Below are 25,142 nucleotides of genomic sequence, written 5' to 3'. Positions count from 1 at the left end.
CGACGGTATCAGCTGCCAGTCACTGTTGTCCAGGGAAGCTTTAATGATCCCAAAGAGGGGGGTGCCTGGGTGGCACAGTCGTTAAGCATCTGCCTTCGGTTGGGGGCGTGATCCCGGCGTTCTGGGATCGAGCCCCGCTTCGGGCTTCTCCGCTACGAGCCTGCTTCTTCGTCTCCCACTCCCCCTGCTTGTGTTCCCTCTCTCGCTGGCTCTCTCTCTGTCAAATAAATAAATAAATAAAATCTTAAAAAAAAAAAATTATCCCAAAGAGGATTCTAACAGCAGCCGGTAAGGAAGAGGGTCTTGTCCCTTTCCTTCACCCTCACTTCTGCTGCTTCGTCACAGAAATGCTGAAGCCTAGAAAAGAGCAAATCCAGAGGTCTCCGAGCAGCACACCCAGCCCTGCCTCATGCCAGCGTCAGGCAGGAGCAGGAAGAGTAAAAACACAGACATCCTCCTTGCCTGGTTCATATCCCTTGAGCCACAGGCAGAGAAGCTTTGGTGGGAGGAGAGCCTAAATTAGTCTATGAGATTCGTATTTTCAAGTAAAAAAAGCATATGTTAGTGAAAAGTGTACGGAGAGTTATGGAACCTTACTCTCAATGGGAAGAGGACATTTGACACAGCAGTTTGGACAGTGATTGGGAACCAAAACAGTAACATTCAGGTTGCTATTTTTAAACCTACAATCTGTCAAATAACCTGGTTTCAAGCAACTGCATTTTTTATTCACCTTTGCTTTTTACTGCCCCACTCCCACTGTTTCCTAGGCACCAGCTGTCCATCTGTCCCCGGGTTAACACTGCCCTCCCTCAGCTTCTCCCGTTTGCCATCCAGATCTGCCCTCTCTCCTAGGCTTCTCTGGGTCAGTTTAGGAAATGATTCCCAATTATAATCCAGATTCCGGCTTATTCCTCACTCTCTTGATACCTGCTTGCCCACTTCTTTCCCCTCCAAAATGCAATTGTCTTTGTCACAGGAGGTGTTCTTTCCCATTTTGTTTATAGCTTCAGGGGCCAGTCTCTATTTATGAATAGTGTAAAACTGTGCTTTTTGTCCTCACAATACATCGATCGCCTCAAAGATAAAAAGTCAAGAATGTACATTGAAGAGTGCAGATTAACAGTATTCTTGTTTAACACGCCTTAGGAAGATGCACTGTTACCGCTTGGGCTGCAGGTATTTGGATCCTTCAACTACAAGGAACAAAGGGACTGTCTTGGCTCCTAGAACAGGAGCGCAGGTGGAGTCATGGGCGTCGGTCGCACATGGTGAGGATAGGTGACCCCAAGAGAGGGAGCTGGGTAGGGAGGCAGCATCTTCCTTGTGTATCGGTCCCCTTTCTTCCTTGAAATCTCCCTGCCATTGCTTCCTCCCCTTCCTAAGTGTCTGTACAGCACACTGGCCTCTTGGGGATTCCTAAGGGTGTTTACTATGGGGAGAAAGGGGTAAGCAGAAGAAGAAAAGCAGAGAGTAGATAAAGGAATAAGATGAGTCCTACCCTCCGCTAGTTTCCCATCAGCTTTCCCTTTGATCATTTAAACTTAGGGTCAGAATCTTAGGATCTTTCCAGTGGGTATCAGTCCACAGACCGGTTTTGCAGGGCCTATTTTACGTTTGAAGAGCAGAAAGCACTGGACCAACAGTCCACGTTCTGATTGGCTCGGCTCTCTTGCTTCCAAACTTCTTACCATTCTCTATTGTTTACTTCTCTGCCTACTTCACTCTTTCATGGTGTCCTCATGGCCTTTGTGAAGCATTTGAGTTTTCACTGTTTCTTGAGGCAGAGAGTGTGTTTTAGTCCTATTCTCATTTCTATTCCTTAATGATAGCCCTTAGGACATAGAACAGATGTATTCATTCCATGTCTATTAACACATGTCTCTTGAGCACCTCGTATGTATGGGCCAGGGGCTGTGCTAAGGAGCTGTGTGTGAATGTGAATGGGACACATGAAGACCCTACTCTCAGCTTCCATCAGTGATGACATGTCTAAAGTAAGAGGACTCCGCATTAGGTGAATTTACAAACTAGATCTGTCAGAGGGAGAAGAGGCACTGAGACTTAGACTAGAGATCCTGCTAATTGGGCAGCCCTGGGTGTGACCAAGTAGCCAAGATATGATCCCAGCATCGGGGGAGCATGGCCTACACGGAAGGAGCCGTGGCTGGATTCACACCCCTTCCTAATACGCTAAAACTTGCAGCCTCATCTTGCCCCAACCAAGGCAGGAAATCTGTTGTTGCCAGTCCTGCCCTTCTAGCCAGCCAAGTGATGATTAGAACATTGCGAATTATAGCGGATGTAATTGGTACCGCACCTGCATCCCCTCACCTTTCCATCATTTCCATGCAGGCTGGCCCAGTGTCTCATCACAATTCCTGGATCCTTTAGCTTGAGAGCCTGCTCTGGCCACCAGAGCCCAGTCTGCCGGTGTATATACCAAAGTGGAAGGGGATTAACACCCCTTGGAAAACCCCTCAACCAACAAATATCTAAATAGCCCAGAAGGGATACCTCCGTGGTACACGTTCCCTCTTCTTTCTCAGCAGTCCCCAGGGGGAATAAGCTCCAGTTGCCTATAGAGAAAGCCTGCTTGAAATGTGTCCCCCACTAGCCTCCTTTCCTTCCCTGTCTCATGCCTTCTTCTCTATAGATGTTTCTTGGTCTTGCCTCCTCAATGAAGTGCTTGCATTTGAATCCTGGTCTAGGGCTTGCCTCTGTGGGAACCCAAACTAAGATAGATAACGTGCTTTTTTGTTTTTCCTTTTAAATTTCTGGGGAAAATGCCATTGGAATTTTGATAGTGATTGCATAGAATCTATAGATAGAGCTTTGAGTAGTAGGGACACTTTCATAATACTAATATTTGATTTCACAATATTTTTCCGGGATATCTTTCCATATATTTGTGTCATCTTCAACTTTTTTTCCACAGTCGTATAGTTTTCAGTGCATAGTTCTTTTACTTGTTTGGTTAAATTTATACCTAAATATTTTATTATTTTTCATGCTACTGTACATGGGATTGTTTTCTTTATTTATTTTTCAGGTGGTTGTTACTACATAGAAATGCAACTGATTTTTGTATGTTGATTTTTACTGAAACTTTACTGATTTCCTTTATTAGGTCTAACAGTTTCTTGGTGAAGTATTTAGGATTTTCTATATAGAAGATCAACAAACAGAGACAATTTTTCTTCTCCCTTTCTGATTTGGGTGCTTTTATTTCTTTTTCTTGACTAATTGCTCTGGCTTGGACATCCAGTACTGTGTTGAGTAAGAGTGATAAGAGTGGGCATCCGACCTTAGAGAAAAAGCTTTCCACCTTTCACCATTAAGTGTGATGTTAGCTATGGGCTTGTCATACATGGCCAGCCTTTTATCACATGGAGAGTAAAATGGTGGTTGCCTGGGCCTAAGGAATGGGGCAAATGGGGAGATGTTGGTCAAAGGATGCAAACTTTCAGTTATAAGATGAGTAAGTTCTCGGGATCTAATGCACAGCACGCTGACTATTGTGTACTTGAAAGTCGCTGTGAGAGTAGAGCTTTAATGTTCTCGCCAAAACAACAGCAGCAAAATTATAATTATGGAAGTAAAAGTTGTGTTCACCAACCTTATTCGGGTAAACGTTTCATAGTCTATACATGTATCAAGTCATCACATTGTACACCTTCAACTTACATAATGCTACATGTGATTTATATCTCAATAAAGCTGGGGGGGCACAGAGATAGACATTGTGTGAAATGATATGGGGGGAGGAGGCAGTCACAGGTAACTACCACCAGAGACAAAATTTCATAAAAGAGTTGCAGAAATGGGGATGGGAAGGGCTGCATTCTCAACTGCATTTTTGAGGGAAGCCTATAAATTCAATACAATATTTAAAATCAAATTATTTCAGCTTTGTGATGACTAAGAAGAATTTTTGGTGCCTGTTCTTTTTTCTTGTTTTCTAATGTCTACATTTGATACTCATGACCAGCAGCCAGAGACCGTAGTGTCCTTGGAGTGATCAATTTCCCTGAACTTCCTTTCTTGTTAGGATGACATTTAATGCTTTCCTTCCACCATTCAACTTTGGTTTGATTTATCAACTCTAGAAGACCTTCAGAAACTTAAAATGAACCCCGAGTACATGACATCCAATGAACTATATTTATTGTGGAAAAATAAGAATCACAATTTCTTCATATGCAACAAGATTAATGCCTGGACTCAGCGTCAGTAGAATATGTGCATGCAACTGATTTTCCAGTAAAGGAGATTTGTTGAGCTGTCGTTCTCCCCTGATCCATTCGTAATCAGTGACATGTTTTTAAAAGATGGCAGATTAGACCAGCCAGTGGACACACACACAAATGCATTTTTCCCTTTAAATTCATTAGTCATTACATAGATAAATAGTAACCTTGGCTACTCCAATAAATTAATTTTTTCTATAGAGATCATAAACTTCTTTAGTCTGAGAAACAATTCTTACCTTTTGAATAATGCCTGAATGCCTAAGGTCTAAAACAGTACATATTAACAGTGCTCGGTAAATGCTTGTTGGATTGAACAAAGAAAATAGAAATGAAATTGAGAGCAGTCTGTTTGTGATAAGTATTTGCTGAGTCTTATAGGTATCCTTCTCTTCTTTTTTCTTGATGAGCTATAGCAAATATTTGATGTCCTTTGAATTGCAGGGTTAAAATGGGATCATTCATATTTTTTGACAAAAGCCTAAAGTCCCTGGCATTCAACTTGTCCTGCAATCCTTTTTGCTGAAAAAAAAAAACAAAACTAAAATGGAATGCCTGCCTGTTACTTCTGTGTCTTGTTCTGATACCTATACTGAATGTTCTCCAAATATTCTTCTCACTACGTAGAACCTCCTTTGTTTCCTATCTCGCTTCCCACCTTTGCTCACCAGAGACACCAATGATGCTCTGGTGGCTTTTTGCACCATCCAGAGTGCTTTCATCAAATTTCTTGTCTCTGGGTCCCATTGTACTCTGATTAAATAAATGGAAGCTGGTACTCACTGAAAATAAAAAACAACTGCAAAAGTTTTGCCTCTTAGGAAAACCTCTGCGTTGTTCTCTGCCCTACTGCATAGATTGTAAGATCTCTACCGCTTCCTTGTGTTCAGAAACCAAATCCTTCAGTTCATCCTGGTTCAGTGAGACAACGGCTTTATAACAAGTGACCTATATTTCTCAGGCTGTAGGAGGGAAAGAAAAGAGTTTGAGAAAGTGACTAAGGAGGAGAGTAAGGTCGATACCATCTCTGATTCAATTTAGTTGGACTGCTTCATTTATGCCTTAATCTTTTTCTTTATAAAAACGATGGCATTTTTGATACTCTGCTCCAGACAGCTTTCCCGGGGGCGAGTGCAGATGTGCTGAGCCATTTGGCTGCCGTGTGGACCGACTCAGAGAACCTCTCTTCTCCCTAATGAAGTCATCTCCTCTGGGCAGCCCAGCCTTTCCCATCACTCCATGTTGGAACTTGGCTTTCGCTTGCATAGTTCCGTCGTGATGTAGATGGTCTTCCAGTTAAGTTCTGGAATAATCTGCCCAACCATGAACAAGACATTTACAGCAAAGAAGAAAAAAAAAAAAAAACTTTTATTGAAAGAAACATTTTACTGTAACATTTTGGTTTGGGGGTTGGGGAGCAAAGTCTCGCTCTGGGAAAAATCAAATTTTTCATGGCTTTCTGAAGATATTTGTCTGTGTTTAATTTCTCTGAGTAATTTATATACTTCAGGCTATAGAGTAATGAGATTGTCACCATCGCTTTGCCTTTTGTAGAGTTTCTTTTATTTTTTGAGGAAGGCAACAAAGACCTCATATTACTTCTGCATCTCCTAGAAAGCCAAAGAGGATTTAAAGTGTTGGATAAAATATCTGTCCCTAACCTGTTAAAAAAAAAAAAAATTGAAGCAATTTTAGAGGTTGGCTTCCTTTTTCTAGGTGCTGTGGAATTCATTAAAGGTCCATTTTTTAACGACACATTTTTTTCACCATCCACAGAGGACGTTTGCTTCATTGTGTCTAGGATTAGCCAGATCAGGGACTTGAAATGTGAACTTGTCTTCTGAATGTGGGTGGGACTGGAACCTTGTCATCCCTAGTGCAGCAAAAGATGATACCATGTCTAAGAACACTTCACCTGACACTAAAAAAGGAGAAGACTTGAAATGTGATCCTAAAGCTCAGAAGGAGGTTCAGATGGCGATAATGAAATTCCCTGGACACCCACCTGCCAGCTACACCTTTCTTGTCCAGTCATTGGCTGACTGCCCCTGACTCCTGCCAAGTTCCTGAAGACAAGATCAAGGCAACGAAGCAAGGCACTCAGCTTCTGGCTTCTGGTTTCTTGTAGACACCAGCGCTAGGAATGGAGATCTTGCTTTATTGAAGCCTGGGACTGTGGAGTTTACATACAGAATATCCCCAGTACAAGGACATGATTTAAAGGGGGATACATAGAATGAGGTTTTAATTACTGTTTTATTCAGACTTGAATGTAATGGGCAAAATAGTTTTAGTTATAAAAGTTACAAAAATATACTTTCCATTTCAAAAACTTGTGATAATTTTTCAAACATGGGAGAATCGGAAATTACTGCTCTGTCATTCACTTTGTCTTCATGAAGAGAGAGAGAGACGGAGAGGGAGGGAATGAGAGGAAGAAAGAGAAAGGGAAAGAGAGGGAGGGAGAGGCAGAGAGAGGGAGAAGTCCTCAAGGACAGTCAAATGGAAGTAATACATCTATAGAGTCTATTCTTAATGTACCTTGTACACTTTCCTTTTTCTTCCCTGTCTGTTATAGGTAGCTAGAGGGGAAAATCTGCTTTAGGGAAAGCAAGCTGATATTCAGGGATGTCATTTCATTTTAGTTATTTGGCAGCCTGCAGAAGTGTTTAATTTTCTAAATAAAGCTGAAGTAAAGAAAAGGCATGCGGTATAAAGCTGTTCAAGATTGTTCATGTTCTGACTAGTGAAGTTGGCCTGAGAAAGTACCTTTGCCCTATAGAACCGCTCTGTCAGGAGTTGTAATGTCCATGGACATTATAAGGAACTATAAACAGTAGAGGGCTAGAGAAACACATTTGGCAAGATAAAGGCAAATATCTGAGGATGTAAGTAGTCTTCGACCCTTATTTTTCATCATGCAAAATTGGCATTATTTACAGGGACTGTTAAATAATAACATTTCCTTAAAAATGGATATTAGTCTGCTATTAGTGGCTTTCTTCTGCCTTAGGTCTCCTTTGCAGAAATGTTTGACTTCACTGTATAATGAAGGGAGAGCAGAGTAATGGAAAGATAATGAGCTTTTCAGGTTGGCAGATGTACTACTTCGAAAGTGGCCGCGGGGGCGAGATATGTAAACTCTTTGGAACTCAACTAGGTTTACTCAAATTCAAGAATGAGAACAATAATATATACTTTGAGGTGTCCCAGAGAAAGGTCTATCCTAATGCCTGGAGTATAAATTTGAATAAGGATTTTTCTCCCTTTTTGGGGGAAGTGATCTTGATTATAAAGTTGCTAGGAGGAGTGCTGGAAAGACCCTTGGATCTGGAGTCAAGAGTTGTGTTCTGGTAACAATTCTGCTATTAATCGTGTAACTTCAGGAAAAAATCACTTTCTGAGCTTTAGTTTGCCTATGTGCTAAATGTAAAGTTTGAAATCTGATTCTTTTCTGTGACTCTGTTATTCTAAATATTTAATGAAATAGAACTTCAATATTAAGAATGGTAGTATAATAACTATAGTAAGAATAAACAAATCATTGTAAGACAAACAAAAAAATTGATTCCTAAATCCTGTAATTAAAAGTTATGTTATTCAGTGTAGTGAGCTGATAGATAAATAAATAAAAAGAAATGGAAAACACACACTTTGAGGACTGAAGTTCTCCTAACAAAACTTCTACCTGTTTATCACTTAAAATCTAGCATCATGCAGAATGCATACAACTTGCAAAAGAAACTTAGAAAAGAAACATTATAAATGTGCATGCACAGAAGTCTGGGCTTCTGCAAGTTTTAAAGTATGAGTCTAAGGCCAACCGACTCAAAGAAATTCAGAGTGAAACTGGACTTTTTTCTTTAATCATCACTGTTGTATTTGATATAATTTTCTAAGTAGAGACTTCAGAGAGAAAAATCATGAGGAGGATACTTCCATGCTTGTACAGAAAGAAAACTTTGCTATCCACTCCAGTGTCCCCCATGTTGAAACTTATGTGCACCTTGGACTTATTTTGTTTCCATTGTATAAACTCATACTTGACTTCAAAGAAAAGGAAAATACAAAGTCCCTCTTTTCTAAGAGGCAGAAATCCTTTGTGTCAACTGGTTGACCCTTTGCTCTCTGAGGTCCTATAGGAAATCTTTTGTAACACAATGCAGGAGACTCTTCCTTGTGTTGATGTTGTTTACAGAGTTGGTCAGCCTGGCTGAAAACAAAAATCACAAATACTCAAGAAAGATTGTGGTCCCATTTCCTGACCTCAAGGAAGGGGATTGGTACATCTGAGAAGTCTCTGATATTCAGAAAAATTATTTAATATTCTACCATTAGGGACATTTTGAAAAACTGAGAGAAAGGAAGACAGAAGAAAGCAAAATCTAGACTTCTGTACGTTTGTGGCAGAGTTAGAGAATCTGTTTAAATCCGACAGGGGATTTGCTTTGGGGAATTTCCTGTCCAAGCCTTTATTGCCAGGGTCTTTGTAAATTGGGCTGTGACGTCGGGCTCCCCTTTGGGCAGTTCCCGGGTAAGGCAGTTCCTACACTTTTCCTCTAGGTCTTAGAAGGATCTCGTTTTCTCGGTGTCTCTTTCAGGTTGGCAGGAGGCGCAAGCCTGACACTTCCCTCAGATGGGACAGGCAGGTTCTGTGGCCGCGTAAACACGCTGTAACCAAGTTCTCTGCAGATTTTACAGAGTTTCGTTCGCTCCCAAGAAGAACTGAGGGTGCTCGATTGTCTAGTGCTGGCCTGCCCCACAAGAGCCTGGGGGCTCCTTTCCCCTAACCCAGAACTGGCAGCACAGGAGGCGGGGAAGTGGGGGTGGGGAGGGGCGGGAGGGCAGTGGTTTCCGTGCGTACAGCGCGATGTTTCTTAGTGAGTCGCTGAATGGGGAGCGCTGCTGTCCCCAAGCCGATTGGTACTTCTTGTCGGGAAGAAACGCCGAGAGGTGGGAGTGCCTGGGGAGGGAGGCAAGGCGGTCCCTACCGCAGGCGCGGGGAGCTGCCTTTCCGCCCCTCTGCCTGCTTTCCAAGCCTGGGCTCTTAGGAGTGGCTGAAGCTGCCGAGCGCTTCAGGAGCCTGTGAATGAACCCTCCTCCTCTTCCTCCTCCTCCTCCTCGCTGAGTCTCCTCCTCGGTGCTGACGGTACAGTGATATAATGATGATGGGTGTCACAACCCGCATTTGAACTTGCAGGCGAGCTGCCCCGAGCCTTTCTGGGGAAGAACTCCAGGCGGGCGGGAGCAACAGCCGCGAACACTAGGTGCTGTGGACAGGCGCTGGGACCGGGATCTGCGGCCAGCTCCGCATCCTCCTGCATCCTTCAGCACCGTCCCGCACCCTCCGCACTCTCCCCCAGGCCACCGAGCTTCCTATGTGACCCGCCCCGGCAACACCGAGCCCATTCGCGCAGCTCTGCGGTGATTTTTTCCCCCAAAACTGCAATAAGCCGCCTTTCAAGGTAATCACGTTTCTTTTGTTTCCCCTTAAAAAAAAATAGGAAAAAACAAAAACGAGCGAGCTTAGAAAAACGAAGCACATTGTAATTGGTAGAAGACCTTAATTAAGGCAAAGAGAACTAGCTGTAAGGCGAAGTTAAAAAAATATATGCACTTTAAAAATGCAGGTAACTTTCAGAAGGACGTTTGGAGAAAGGAATACGGAGGGACCGTGGTGCTGAAAAAAATCCAGACAAAAGAAGCCCGGAATGGGGTGGGGGTAGAAGGACTAACGGAATTGGGGGAAGGGAGGGAAGAGAATTGTAGAGAACCTTTAGAAAAGTCTTGGGGTCTTGAGCTGGAGAGCTGGAGGGACCGCTGGCACCTTGAGCTTTTTTTGTTAACCTGCTCGAGGCAAAAGTTTGAATGGGGACTCCCGAGACTTGTCCACTTGCAAATCCCCGAAGCCGCCTCGATGCGGGCCACCTGGCCCCCGGGCCCCTGTGTGTGGTCAGTGCCCGGCGTTCCTGGAATGCTGCTCCAGGGCAGCTCCTGACAGGACGATCCCGCGCCGCAGCAGGCTGGGACCTGGGCGGACGCGACCCCCTCTGCCCTGCAAGCAGTCTGGAAAGAGGTCCGGCGGGGGAATGTGCGGGGTCTCCGGGCTGCGTCTCTTCGGAGACTTGGGGGCTGTCAAGGCCCTCCCTGGTGCCCCTGGGTTCTTTTGTCCTGCGCGCGGAGCGCAGGGGCTGGCCGGGAGGGAGCAGGGGATGGGGGTGGGGTTGTTGGAGTGCCGCGGAGGTCCGGGAAGCGCCTGGGCGGGAAAAGCTTGCCTTGAACCACGAGCGATGTGCAAGAATTTTATCTCACCCAGAAGAGCAAAGTGGAGGCTTCCACTCTGGTCTCAAGGAGCAAACCAGCGCTCTAAGTGCTCTCCAGACAAAGGTGGCGCGGGGACCCGAATCTGGGGCCTCTAGGACCAGCCTTCTCGCCCCGACTACGGCAGTCCTTCTTTTCCTTCCATCTCCCCACCCCCTCCCAGCTCTTCGCCCTAGTTGAGCAACTTTACTGGCTAGTCCCGCGGCCAGAGAGAGCGTGTGCCGGGAGCCCTGGGGGACGCCCTAGGCTGGAGCATCCCATCACCCTACCGAGGTGTGGGCGCCGCGGGGCAATATCCCCAGTCCGTGCGGATATGAGGGCCACAGGGTTGTCCCAGCTTGTTGTCTGTGTCACTGGGCGTGGAGCGTTCTGTGTGTTAGGCGGCGGAGAGAGGGTTAGAAATATAGTGTCATAGCATAAACTATTTGCTCTCCGATCCAGCTGCGCCCCCAGCAAGTCCTGCTTGTCCCCGGGAGATGCTGCGGGAGGGGGGAGAAATCTACGCAACGCCTGGAGAGATGTCTCACTGTGCGCACACCCACAGACTGAAAGACAGTCTCGCTGTGTCCCGTTTCTCATCTTTGTCTCTCCCTCTTCTGTCTCCATCTTCTCTGCCTCCCTTCCCCTCTCCCAGCCTCTGCCCAGTCTCTCTCGCTCCCGCCTCCCCTCCCCCACGGCTGACAAATGAATGGCTAGTGTGAAATCCCTGCCTCCCGGGTCCGCGGAGGCAGGCTAGGAGGGAGGAGCGAGGGAGGCAGTGAGCTCCCTCGGATCTGCCCCCAGTAGGCGTGCTTAGGGCTTGCCGAACCCAGATGTCTAGGAATAGGGTGTTTTGTGGCGGGTATGGGCGCCCCCTGATGGAGAAGTGCAGCATAGGTGGAGGAAACCGAGCCTCCCCCCCCCAAGCCGCCCCCCAAAAACCAAGTGAGCCACTTTTACAACTATATATTCAAGGATGAAGAACCTTTATCGTTAGTTTTCTACTTCAGACTCTGACGTAAATCTAGGGATTTGGAGGACCCTGAAAGGAGACCTTGTCTTTGCGAAATGCAGAAGCGCCTGCTGGCGAGTCAGCGGGGATGTGCGCAGCGCTCCGGGCCAAGTGTGCAGCTTGGTGGACGACACACATGGGCAGGGACGGATCCAGGTTTTGGAGGGCTTGATGTTCAATCTCAGGCATCACTTTAAGAAATATAATACAGAATGCCTTCCTTTGGAAACTTAACTAAGGCCCTTGATCGCTTGAACACATTACTAGGGCCCCGCCCCAGGATACGGCAAAAGAAAGGCCCCTAATCCGAAGTTTAAACTTAATCAATTTCAAGACACGCATTGAACATGGAAATTGGGAAGAAGGAGTGCGCTGGGAGAAAAAAGAAGGGAAAGGAAGGGTGAAGAAGGGGTTAGGGGAGGAAGAAAGGAGCAGAGATGGGGCTGATGGACACAGGAGAGGACCGGTAAGGTACGTTTCGAAGTTTGAGGCTCAATTTCGCGTCTTGTTTTAAGATATATTTTAATAAGCGACAACAAACGCGACTAAAGCGGCGTGCTCCGATGGAAGGGTAGGGGAGAAACGAGCCCTTTAAAGCGGCTGGGGCCTCGGGCCGACCCCCACTTGCTCAGCAGGCGCGGAGGTAGGAACCACGCCGGGTGCTCCTCGCTACGCCGGAGTTCTCCAGTCGCCGCCACGTGGGCTGGGGCTTTAGTTCCCAGACCGAGACGGGTGTGACTTGGGCTCTGAGACAACGCTCTGCCGAACCGGCGGTCGGCCCAGCCAGAACGCTGGCGCGGCGCCTCGGGTCCCCGCCCAGAGGCCAGTGGGGGCGGGGCCTTGCGCTTTCGGCCGGGGCGGGGCGGGGAGGGGAAAGGCTGGGCGGGGCTCACGGATGGAAGCTCCGCGGTCTCGCCCTCAGCGCTTAGGCGGCGGGCCGCTGCAGGAGGCTCCCGGACTTCTGTCCAGAAGGTGCTAAACACTCTTAGTAACGATTTGAAAAAAGAAAAAAAAAATTCTTGCTTCTTCGGAGTGGTAGGAGGAGTTTTTGCCTTGCAACAGGGAGAAAGTAAAGATTTACTCCAAGCAAACTTTTTTGACAGAAAAATGACACGAGTTTATTCTGTACTCCATATATTGACTTTGTAAATACATTCAAGTAAGTTTAAAGACTATTTTTAATCAATTACAGGATAATCACGTCCAGACTGTCATAAAGAGTGCGCCTAGAATGGCAAACGATTGCCATTTGACAGGACTGATGTAGTTCCAATGAGCTCAAACATTAAGGGGCTGCGGGTGTAACTCAGGTCCCTGTGGATCAGGTCCCTTAGCACGGGTCTGGCCCACAGTGGGAGCTCAGCGCACATTTATGAAATGACGGAGCTAGTAACTTGGGGGGACGTGGTGCAGTCTAGACACTGCCACTTAGAGCTACATTTTAAACTCTCCTACTTCCTCGCTTTAATTCAGAAGAACAGAGTTTTAAGGATCTCTGAGATCTCAAATTCTGATTATCTAATGGATACACTTTCCCCTTCTTTTTGACTCCTTCTAAAAGCTGTGACCTAAATTATTTTAGATACTGCTTGTCAACTGTGCCAGACCTATCATGAAAATATTCATGTGAAGTCCTGAAATAGGATGTTGTGAGTTTAATATAAAAATGGGAAGGCATCAATGAAAGCAACGACTAGTTTTCTGAAATGAAATCTGTTCCCAGTTCCAAGAATATGTAAGTTGGATATAAAAGCATATCAGGCAGAAGGTCTCAGGGATTATCTTCTAGAGCAGTCTCTCAGTAAAAAAAGGAAGATTTCACAATTGTATATGTCTGTCCAAACTAAGACAGCAAAGAGTTCCAGTGGATTCCAAAGTGATTGAGCAATTACTTCCTCCAGCAGGAAGTCCACAGTCCTTAATCTTGTGGGTGGTGGGAAGAGGGATAAGAACAAGACCATCTAAGGATTTATGTCAGAATTCAAACTTTTATTTTGTTTTTCCTAGTAGATAATTTAAAAGTTATTCCAAAATTGTTTCTGCTTTAAAACAATGAAGTTTGAAAAGAATCCCCCTAGATTTATATGTTTACAGGTGTAGGTTTCCTCTAATTTTTCTCTGTGCTTGCAAACTGGAGGGGAATGTCTCTGATATTCTAAGATACCTATGTCTGCATGCTTGTAAATTCTCTTTGCAAAGGACCTAAAAACTAACTTAAGGCTGAACATGATTAATGTTAAAAATATAGTCTTTGTTCTCTCTTTCCTCACCTTATTATGCGTAAGTACTTTGTGGTTGATGATTGATCACTAATTGAGCATCAGAGCCTTTGCGAGCATAAAGATCCACCAAGGCTGTCTTCCAATAGTCATATAACCAAGCTTTTCTTTCCTAGTGCAGTTTAAACAGTTTTGTTGACTTTATTCATGGACAGACATCACTAGACATGGTATTTAAAATGGGACATTGCCCTATGACTGACCCAACTTCTCAAGATACATGGTTCTCTTGAGAAGAATCAGTGACTATACTATAGTAGGCGATTAATTCACCATCCACCTAGAGTAACGTTAGGACTCACAAACACTCATTGTTGGGGGTGAGTTGCTCTAGTCTGAGAAAACATGCTGATTGTCGCATAGGTCTGTACTTTACCAGAAGACACAAGGCTGGTACTCCCTCTGATTGGGAATCAGAACAAGAGGAAGGAGATGGGCGCCTGGGTGGTTCGGTCTTTTGAGCGTCTACGTTCGGCTCAGGTCATGATCTCGGGGTCCTGGGATGGAGCCCTGCATCAGGTTCTCTGATCAGTGGGGAATCTGCTTCTCCCAACTCCCTGCTTCTCTCTGCTCCCTAGAGATAAATGTCTTGGTCAAGCTCTGCTTCAGTTAGTGAGTTTTTACCTGTTTCCTCTGATAGCCTAGATTTAGTAAATTACACCCACTCCCCCAATACCCCCCATACATAAATATACATTTATGTGTTTATATTGTATTTATATGTATTCTCCAGTGTTTGGGTTGTTTTTTTGTTTGTTTGTTTGTTTGTTTTTTACTCTGCTAGGTTCTTATCATTGAATGTGCCATGGTGATTGTATTTCAGTGGTCAGTGCAAAGTAACTTTGTTGAATGTGTTTGTTATGTTTCCTGAAACTCCTCTGGATAGATCTATCAACTATAAAAGGGTATGAATGCACATCTATGTTTAAATTTACCTCATTTCTGTATCTATATATATCCTATATGTAACAATAATTTTTTATTATTAAATTACTGAGTAGCTATTACCTGTGGTATGGTAGAATGAACACTAGACTTGGAATCAAAACGCTTGATGTCAGAATCTATTAAATGCATATACAGTTATACACATTTGGTGAATACCTGTGGGAAAGCTTTGGCAAATGGAAAACTATACAAATAAGTGGTGTTATTATTATATCCATGGGACTTATATTGATCTAATTCTATAATCTCAATAAAAACACTGTTACCTAAATCACATATTTCTTACTAAATCTATAAAGCAAGTTTGATAGCATTTTGCTTTAAGAATTGTCTAGTTTCATTGAACAGGAGACAGAGTCCAGAAATACACTAAAATAGACATGGAAATTCAGTGGGAAAGAAGGATTATTCAACAGATGATTTGGGGACAACTGATTGGTCCACTCAGAATAAGAGTCAATCTTTACTTCATTTCTTCTGCTCAAATAAAGTTAAGATGACCAAATATGAGATGTAGAAAATGATATTAAAAAAATAACTAGAGGGGGGCGCCTGGGTGGCTCAGTCAGTTAAGCTTCCTACTCTTGGTTTCAGCTTAGGTCATGCATGATCTGAGGGTCATGAGATCCAGCTCCATGTGGTGCTCCATCCTGGGTGTAGAGCCTGCTTAAAAGTCTCTCTCTCCCTCTCCCTCTGCCCCCCCCCCACCTCCGGCTTATACACGTACTCTGTCTCTCTCCCTAAAAACTAAACTAAAATAAAAAAATAATAAATGCAATTACAAGATTTTTAAAATAATAAAATAGAAGTAGAGAAACCTGTTCTAAGCAAAAGATAAAATCCAGAAGCCATACTAGAAAAGACTTATAAGTATGATTAAATAAATTATTTGCACAAAAACAAGTAACACATTTGGAAAACATCTGCAACATATGAGAGACAAAGAGCTAATAATTTTTTGGTATAACAAGAACTTTTACGAATAAGTTAAAGACCACAACCCATCCAAAAAATATCACATGTGAAATACAGGCAGTTAGCAGAACAAATATGTTTTTAATTGTATGAGAAATTGTTCAGCCTCATTCATAATTAAAGAAATAATAACTAAAAAACAGTGACGTACTGCACTATTTTTTCATCCATCACAGCAGTAAAGATAAAGTATGATGAAGGTTGTGTCCGCAGGTTGTGGGGAAAGTGAATCTCTCACATACTACTATGGCAATATAAATAGGTTCATCTTCTCTACAAACTAATTTGGTAAGAGCTACCAGAAAATTTTTAAAAATGCATATACTCTTTGACCCAGCAGTTCTCTTCTGGACATTGTCATATAGATATTGGTACAAACGTCACCCAAGACAAATGGACAAGGATATGAAACCAGCTTTAGGGCTTATCATAGGAATTGGTGAAATAAAGGATGCTGCATTCATCTAGTGGAAAACTATACAACTGTTAAAAACAACCCAGAAAAATTGTATTTGCTGATTTGGAACATTCTCCAAAATACTTTGTATTTTAAATGAAGAAAGGAATGTACCAAACAGTATTTATAATATACATCTTACTATGTTAAAAAATGAGCATATTTTACTGAGTGTCCTGAGCAGTGAACAAAACATCAAGGACTGCTCTCCCAGAACTTATATTATGGTGGTAGAGAAAGGCAATTCCCAAATATATATATAAAATGATATGTGCCATGTGCTATGATGAAAATAGAGCATGGCAACGGGAATAGAGAATGCGGTGTTTTAGATAGGGTAATGAGGAAGGAGTTAGCCAGGCAGAGAAAAGGGCAGTACCAAGGGGCAATGACATGAGAAAGCTTAGCTTAGACCTGGTTCAGGAATCCAGTCACAGGTTACTGATAAATTCACATGGTGCAATTACTCCTGTGAAGTAAATTTATAAGATTTCCTGCTTAAACCATGATATTTCTCTCTGCATTGCAGTGACTCTTCCTGTGAGAATGCACCCAGGAGCAATATGGTAGGCAATACTCATTATATCCACCTTGTGGTTGAGATGTCCTAGACAATTGGTTGTCTAGGGTAAGTAATTTGAAGACTAGAAGACAAAATCGCTATGTCTGTATCTTGAAGTCAGCCTTTGGTCAGAGGATCTTCCCCAAGACTAAGGGAGAATATTAAATATCTGTTTACTAGAACCTCGGCTCTCTTTCTTAAAGGCAGCCCATCCTTGGCATGACCCTTACCCTTTTTAGAGACATTTCTCATGTATAGGGGTCCTTGTTTTGTCTCTTTGTCTCCCAGGCAGTTAAACAGCTTCAGTCAGTTGTGCTTGATTGTTCGATAACTTTCTCCTCTTCTCACTGACTTCACTAGAGTGAAGGCTAAATATAGGCAGTGGCCTTCATATCTCCCAGGTCTTTCTATGCAGACAGACTTGTTATCACTAGCAGATTATGCTTACAAGACTGACATGGAAGAAGGAAGAATGGAAGTGGGGGGTTAGAGTGGTGCCAAAAAAAAGAAAGAGGTTTTAGAAAGTTTCTTATTTAGTAAGATCAAATGCAGAAGGTAAATGGTGTGCTTTAACAACCATGAACATGGACATAGCCTTAAGAAAATTAGAGAAATCTAATGAAAGCCCATAGGCTCCAAGGAAGAGGCCACAGAGATGTAGTTCTGAGGCAATTAAGATCAGTAAAAGCACTCTGAGATATTTACTAAAGAGAAAAATGGCCATTCTTTAAATCAGGTGCCTAAAGGGAGCAGGCATGGAGTAGAAATGGATGAGAAGCTGAGTGGGGCCAGTGATGACCTTGAATGCACGGAGCCAGGGTGAGAGCCTGCTCCTCGCGTAGTGCTGATGACTGGCCAGCAAGCGTGTGAACCTGGAGTTGTTTGATCTGATTTTTCAAAAGAGATCTGAGACTTGTTGTAAAAACTCCAATCTTTGAATGTTGGGAATTTATTAAAATATATTTAAGACATGACTAATCTCTCCCTTGTATTTTTAATGTACTGGCTTCCTTCCCTAGCCTTGTCTTGGGGCACTCTTAAGGCAAGTGATGAGTATACTTGTTATATAGATGAAAGACCATTTTCCTCCCTCTCTTAAAAAAAAAAAAAAAGACACTTTTATAAGGACGAAGCATGCCACAAAGAGTTAGACTTTGAGTATTGGTGTTAGAGAGGAAATTAGGATGCAGAAGACCCATTCCTGGGTCAAGGTCACACCTTCTCTGATATTGTTTTGAGATCTAACACCAATGTCCAAATATTGACAAACATCAGATATTATCATGTCATGATGAATAGTCAACTGGACTGGTTTAAATGTATTCCATGTTTAATTAGCCTACTTGCCCATATTCATAAGAGATTGTTGGCACTTTGCTTGAAAGCATGTTTTGGCATACAAAGTGGAGGCAGTGGTCCTGCTTTTGGTCTGTAAACCTTCCTTAAGGGTCTACTCTGAAGCTGGCCCTGTGGAAATATTATGGGAATATTATGGGAATTAGAAAATTGAATGTGATACTATCTCTGTTCTACAGAGCCTACTGTACCATGAAAGCAGGAAGAGAACATCTGTAGAAAACCTGAATTAGTCATTTTAGTAAGAAATATTGAGTACTGAATACACTGTATATCCCTGAGCTATATTTCATGTGCATTATTTTATCAATTCTCACATTCGCTCCAACAGTTAAGTACTACTTTTCACAATTAAGAAGCTACTGAACATGAGAGAGTTAGTAATTTACCCCCAAATTTCAGAGTATTAGTAGAGGATTCAGAATTGGATTCGGGTGGAGACCAGGCTTTAAACATTATGCTTATAAAATAAAAGTTTTCTGAAAAAAGAAAAAAGATCGAGGACAATTTTTCTCTAATGAAGATGGGAAATTATTGTTTATAAGTGTATTTATAAAAAATGTTTCTTAGATTCAGTTAATATTCATAGAATGCATTTTCTTGAATAGCTTTTTTATGATACAACCTGAAATTTCACTTTGGCAACTTTAAACTATAGAATACGTTGAATTTGAGGTCTTTATTTTTTCTGAAATACTGAAATATACTTCCTACTTGCTGTGATAGCTTATAAGAAATACAGAAATGTAGGGGGCGCCTGGGTGGCACAGCGGTTAAGCGTCTGCCTTCGGCTCAGGGCGTGATCCCGGCGTTATGGGATCGAGCCCCACATCAGGCTCCTCCGCTATGAGCCTGCTTCTTCCTCTCCCACTCCCCCTGCTTGTGTTCCCTCTCTAGCTGGCTGTCTCTGTCTCTGTCGAATAAATAAATAAAATCTTTAAAAAAAAAAAAAAAAAAAGAAATACAGAAATGTAGAAACCAAATTTTCCAGTTAGTGTTTAATAGTGTCTACTACATATCCGAGTAATTGTATGATGAATAATAAACTTAATTATCAAGGTTAATCATCGGTATCAAGGATTAGCAACTGTATGCTTCTCATTGTGAGTTGTCAAATGGCTTATAGATGGAATACAGATATATAATTTATTTGGTTTAATAGATGCTCTTTAGGATTTTGTTATAGAGAGTTTCTAAAGCTTATTTCAAGATAAATAAAATAAAAACAATTGAATAGGGAAGAATATGAAGGAAAAAAGAGTAGCTGTCATAATTATGAAATCAAACTTGAACCCAAATTGGACTTGAATTCTTATAGCATTTACTTCTTTTCAACCTAGATTTCCTAAATCATACAGAATTTATATACTTTCTATGGACAATATTAGGAATTATTTAGGACGCCATTTCAAATGTGTCAGTTACAATGCCTTCAGCTACAAGTAACAAAAATCATCCCTGATTTTCTTGGCTTTAAAAAATAAAAAAGTTTATTATTTCATATAAAAAGAAGTTCAAAGGTATAGCCTACTCTTGGCCTAATGCTTGAGAGCTTAAGCCCTAGCTGTCCTGTTTCTTTCTCAGCTTCATCCCCACAAGCTATCTTATGGACTCATGGACACAAGATGGCTACAACAGTCTGAGAAGAAATAGCCTCTTGTGTCAATGAAGAAAAACAACCATCTCTTCCTTTCTTTCTATTCTTAAGATGAATGTACTTTTCCCAGGAGCATCCCCTCCACCCTGCTGAGATCCCCTCACATCTCATTAGTTAAGACTGCCTCGTATACTCATTCCAAGACCAATCATCGGTGAAAGGAATGGGAGAAATGTGACTGACTTAGGAGAGTCAAGGTCAGTCCCTTGGGCTGGGTTTGACTCAGGCTCCTCTAAGGTGTATGGCTGTGTGAAGGAGGGTAGACAGGAGAATGGAATGGGAGTTTTGTTAGAAAGGAGAAAGAAGGATGGCTACTGGGTAGCCAACAACAATGCTTGTTACAAGAATAGTTCTAAATGTAGCTGAGAAGGGAACAACCATGGGGATCAAATGATCTGCCGTTCTTCTGAGATTGGCTCTTTGCTTTCCAGATGGTCCCCAACACTGGTACTCATCTGCCTCATAATTATAGCTTCACAGAAATTCGAGCTAGAAGGGACCATTCTGAGACCCAGACTGTTAAATGTCTTCCCCAAAGTCACACAATAAATTAATGGCAAAGCCAGGGCAGGGTTTCTTGACTCTCAGAACAGAGTGTTTTCTTTCTTTTTTCACCCTTCAGACTTAGAACTGTTGGAACTGCTTTAAAACTCATGGCAAGCACTGGTCTTTTTGTAATTAACAGCTCCTTATAATACATTTGTTTTGTTTGTTCAGCCTCCTAGAAACTAAATTGAGTCTGTGCTTTAAAAAGCCTGCTGAATTCCTTATTCCTGTTTTGATACCATGTGCGGGAACCACCACCATGTTCCTTCCCACCTCACATTTGAGATGAATCCCTTTCTTTCAACATCTCTGCCTATTGCTTCCCCATCTTCTTCTGCTCGTTCCATCTGTGACCAGCTTCCTGTTTCTAAATAGACATTGTGGTCACCCCTCCCTCTTTGTGCCAGTTCCTAGCCACTAGTTAGTTGGGCTGTGGTCTCAATTGTTCTTTCTACAGCCTACCCGGTTGTGGTTGTCCCACACATCCATATCGTTATATGTTCCCAAAGTGGGTTCTGGGATTATTTTGGTAACGACTGCATTGGGTGAGAGTCAAACTAATAATTAAAGTGTTAGGATGACTTTTCCTATTACAAGTTCTCTCTTGTTTTTACAATCTAAGAGGAGCTGCTCCTTGTACTCTTATTACATACACTGCACAAATGGCATGTGATTTATGGCCCACCACGAACCTGAATGCTTATGATTTCCTTTGTGTTTTTCTTCATTTCTAGGACAAGATGTTGATAAATATAAAGAGCATCTTATGGCTGTTCTCTACCTTAATAGCAACCCATGCACTACATAAAGGTGAGTGTGGAAACAATTTCTTTGGTGCTTAGTGAAATAAAAATTTAAGTAGTAGGGCATAGAATGGCAATATGGGTCCATTAGAATAAAGAACTAATTTTTGATCTATTTAGTGATTTATAGTGCTGAACACTTTCAGCTAAAATATTATTTTTACTTAATAAATGGTTTTAAATAAATCCATCAAAATGAAATAATGAACAGAATGCTAAAGAAGTGAATGGATTTTCAGTAAATTCCCAGGTTACTTTCAGACTGCAAAAAGGCTCATATATGGCATTGGACATATTTTTAAAATCTGTCCTCTTCAATATACTCAAAGACCTTCCTATAAAGAAAAGAAACCCTATCAAACCCTCAGGAGCCTAGAGTTTAAGAAGAGTCAAAAAGACAAAGAGCAGGCTGACAGTCACGTTTTTACCCACACCTGTATTCCTTTCCTTTCCTTTCCTTTCCTTTCCTTTCCTTTCCTTTCCTTTCCTTTCCTTTCCTTTCCTTTATTCTTCTCCTATTCTCTTCTCTTCTCTTCTCTTCTCTTCTCTTCTCTTCTCTTCTCTTCTCTCTCTCTCTTCTGAAGTAACGAGGTAAGTGCACTTGTGCTGTTTTTCTCAGCTTTAAATTATATATCCACCTAATGAAGGTTCTGTAATTCCAAACTCCTGGACCGTAGTCCATGAAGAAAGATACTGCCCTGCGTTTCAGTGATCTGGTCCTGTCCAGACTCAGCTTCCTCTTCTTTCTCACACTTACTCTATGCTTCATACTCTCTGAACTAATTTGCAATTCCATGCACAAACTTTCATGTTCCCTGGTTTTCCCATGTAATTCCTTCTGTTTGGCAGTCCCTTCTTTTGTTCTCTACAGTTCCTCTTCAGTTCATTCTTCAAGACTCAAACCTTAAGTTTCATTTCATCTGTCTATGCATCTGTCCATTCATCCATCCATTCCCCTGTCCATTCGTGTATCTAATCGCTAACAATATTGTTTGAGTACCTTCTCGATGTGCCAGGTTTACATTATGGGTGTCCAGGGATATACCAGTGGATAAGCCATTCATTGTCCTGGATTTCATTAAATTCAATCTCCTAGTTATATGATGCAGGCAATAAACAAGTAAACTAACAATCCAGGTACTTTCAGATTGAAGAATATAAAGCTGAGCGATATGATAAAGAATGTCCTGGATTGGGGGAAGGTGGGAAGACCTCTTTGAGGAAGTAACATTTATATTGAGAGATGAATGTCCAAGATGGCTGTCATAGTTTAGGCCCCAGCAACACATGAACAGCCCAGGAGCTGTCTCCTTCAGTGTTTTCAGGAAGTAAAGGGGAAGGTCACAGACAGGGAAGGATAATAGCATCCAGTGACAAGGGAGAACATGGAAGGGAAATACGGAAAATGGAATTGATTTAGATGGGTAGTAACAGAAGAGGAATAACAGAGAAAAGAGTGGGAGAACCTTGAGGGACGCTTAAAACAGAGTTTAGACTTTTTGCTTAAAACAAAGAACGAACTCACACAAGCAATGGGGAAAAAACACCCAAACACTTATGATATAGCTCCCTGATGGTTTTTAAAAATAATAATAATAATAATAATAGCTGGCAATATTGAATGATTTCTACATGTCAGGCCTTCTTCTGAGTATTTTGCATAGTTAATTTATTGAATCTTAACATTCCAATGAGACAGATGCTTCAATTCTCCCCATTTGGCAGATGAGAAAACTGTACTATCAAAAGGTTTGGAGACACAGCTAATGTAGAAGATTGTATGCAGTTTAGTTATGGAGCCTGGAGTTGAACCTGGGCAGTCAGGCTCCATAGTCCATGCTCTTAACCACTGTATTATACTTTTTGCCAAGAATCAAGTTCTTTTTACATATGTGATCATGATTAAGAGATGTAATTAGTTGGGGGCTGATTTCAGAAGAATTAAATTTTTTCAGATGAAGGGTGAAAATTCAAAACATAAGATCCACATAAAACAGATTTGCCAAGTTCATAGTGGGATACACTGCAGTAACTTGCTATGAATCAACACAAGTATTTTTATCTTAAGCTTTTCTCTCTTTATTCCTAGGCACTCAAAAGATCATTAATGAATACCTTGTTATTGGCTTTGTTTTAATGTTTTAATGCATGAAGAGCTCTGTGCTTTAACAATACCTATTATATTGATTATCTAGTGTTGACTTGGTTGTTTGGGTATTCCTCTAATATTAGTAAATGAGTCATACGCAGTTATGAGTAAATGAATGAATAAGAGAGTAATATTTATTACCCGAGAGAGTAATAAATTCCCATATTCTCAATCTGACATTTATTTGGGCAAGGGGTGTGTGTGTTTGGGGGGGGGTGTGTGTGGGTGTGTTTGGTCAAGTTGTGTAGATGGAATTTACGTCATTCTTCTCCGCAGAATTTAATGACAGAGAATGAAAGGTAAATGATCATTCATTATTCGAGATTTCTTCCTCACTATACTCATTTGGACCACAAACCATCTGGTGGGAACAGTGAACTTTTTGTTAACATTCATTTTTATTACTTGCATTGTTCACAATTTCAGACAAGTTCTTGCAGGTAGCATTTTTTAAAAACATGCATGGTCTATAAACATTATCCTCTGAAATACTAAATTTCTTCCTTAAAATATTTAGATTTAGTGACCTTAGTTCTTGCGACCCAGTGCATTAAGACCCAAGATTTTATACACAAAGACTTGACCACACAGCTTCTTGCTAATCCTGTTGTTAAGACTGGATTCTACATGAATATATGTTTATATCCAACTGAAGCTTTTAATTTTCTTGTATCTATAAACATCTAGAACAATAAATAACCCTTGGGAAATTTGTCTTTTGACATCATTTTGTTCCAATATATTTTTTCATAACAGCACAACTATTGAGCAATGCTCTGAGTTTCAAAAACCACCCAACTGGATAGATTTGACTGACTCTCATATCTGCTTCTACACATCTAAAATTGTGAAAAGAATTATAATTTAGTAATAAATATTACAGAATTGAGCATCATTTATCTTAAACTCATTTTTAAGGAAATGATAAAGAATCTCATAGTTTATATCCTAATTGAGGTTGATGGTAAAGCTGTTTATTCTCCATTAAAAGAGCAATACTTTGTTTGTGGTGAAGTTGATCATCTAAATAATTCTTCAGGAAGGAAGATGGGATTTCCTAGAACATATGATAAATGTAAACTAGGAGATGTTTAGATCGTAGAATTCTCACCCCTTCCCTTCTCAGAACCCCTATTCTTGGCAAAAAAAAAAAAAAAAATCTTTGTGTTGTCATCATCTCCCTAATGGGGCCGAAATTAAAGGATTATGAATCAGGTAGGGAGTCTCCCGTGGACTTTATAGATTTATTTAAAAGATCATGAAATTACTGAGAGCTGTCAGTGCAGATAGCAATTAAAGAAATAGGATGGGATAGAAATAAGATGGGATAGAAATAGGATGGGTCTAGACTCTGCAAATGAACTAAAACTAATTTAGGGACGGGGAAGAACCCAACAAATACCAAATCTGAAAGATTCCTTGATTAGTTGTGAGAAGACTTGTGTTCCTGCCCAGGTCTGTAATCAGCCAGCTGGGAGCTGGCATTTCACTTCCTCTCAGTGGAGCATCCTTAGTAAATGATTGGACTAGTTTCACTCTGAGGGTTAGCTTTAAGATAATTTATTTCATAAGCCAAGGATTTAATAGAATGGAATTGTTTCCTTGATACTATATTCCAAGATGATAATGATCTTAGCAACATCTTAAAGACTAACTCAGTGCAGTTAATAGTGTATTTTATTTTTATTTAATTTTGTTAAGTGCCTTAAATCCTGTTTGGGGACAAGTTATATATAGATTAGTAAGATGACAAAGAAATGCATGACAACAGTGACCATTATACATTAGAAATATGTGAGTGTTTTCTGTCAAATACTATAAATACAATACTGTATTGATTATTTTAGA

The 25,142-nt window shown here is 41.5% G+C and overlaps 1 protein-coding gene across 6 annotated transcripts in view; it reads left to right on the top strand.

Moving 5' to 3' along the window:
• Nucleotides 1-25,142, top strand: part of VCAN (versican) — a 155,300-nt gene that overhangs the window by 38,333 nt on the left and 91,825 nt on the right. For 4 of the 6 annotated variants that reach the window (XM_087862008.1, XM_045796330.2, XM_087862007.1 and 1 more), the window contains exon 3: nt 21,077-21,152. In XM_087862008.1, coding sequence (XP_087718134.1) covers nt 21,077-21,152 — 76 coding nt within the window. Of the gene's footprint in view, nt 1-9,265; nt 9,716-16,781; nt 16,788-21,076; nt 21,153-25,142 lie in introns of those variants that run through there. The other 2 variants (XM_045796329.2, XM_087862006.1) reach the window with 2 other exon arrangements.

Source organism: Ursus americanus, chromosome 5, assembly GCF_024610735.1.
Source record: "Ursus americanus isolate L20-20 chromosome 5, mUrsAme1.1.p, whole genome shotgun sequence".
Taxonomy (NCBI): Eukaryota; Metazoa; Chordata; class Mammalia; order Carnivora; family Ursidae; genus Ursus; species Ursus americanus.
The sequence above is the reverse complement of the archived record's forward strand: the minus strand, read 5'-3'. Positions and strand labels throughout refer to the sequence as shown.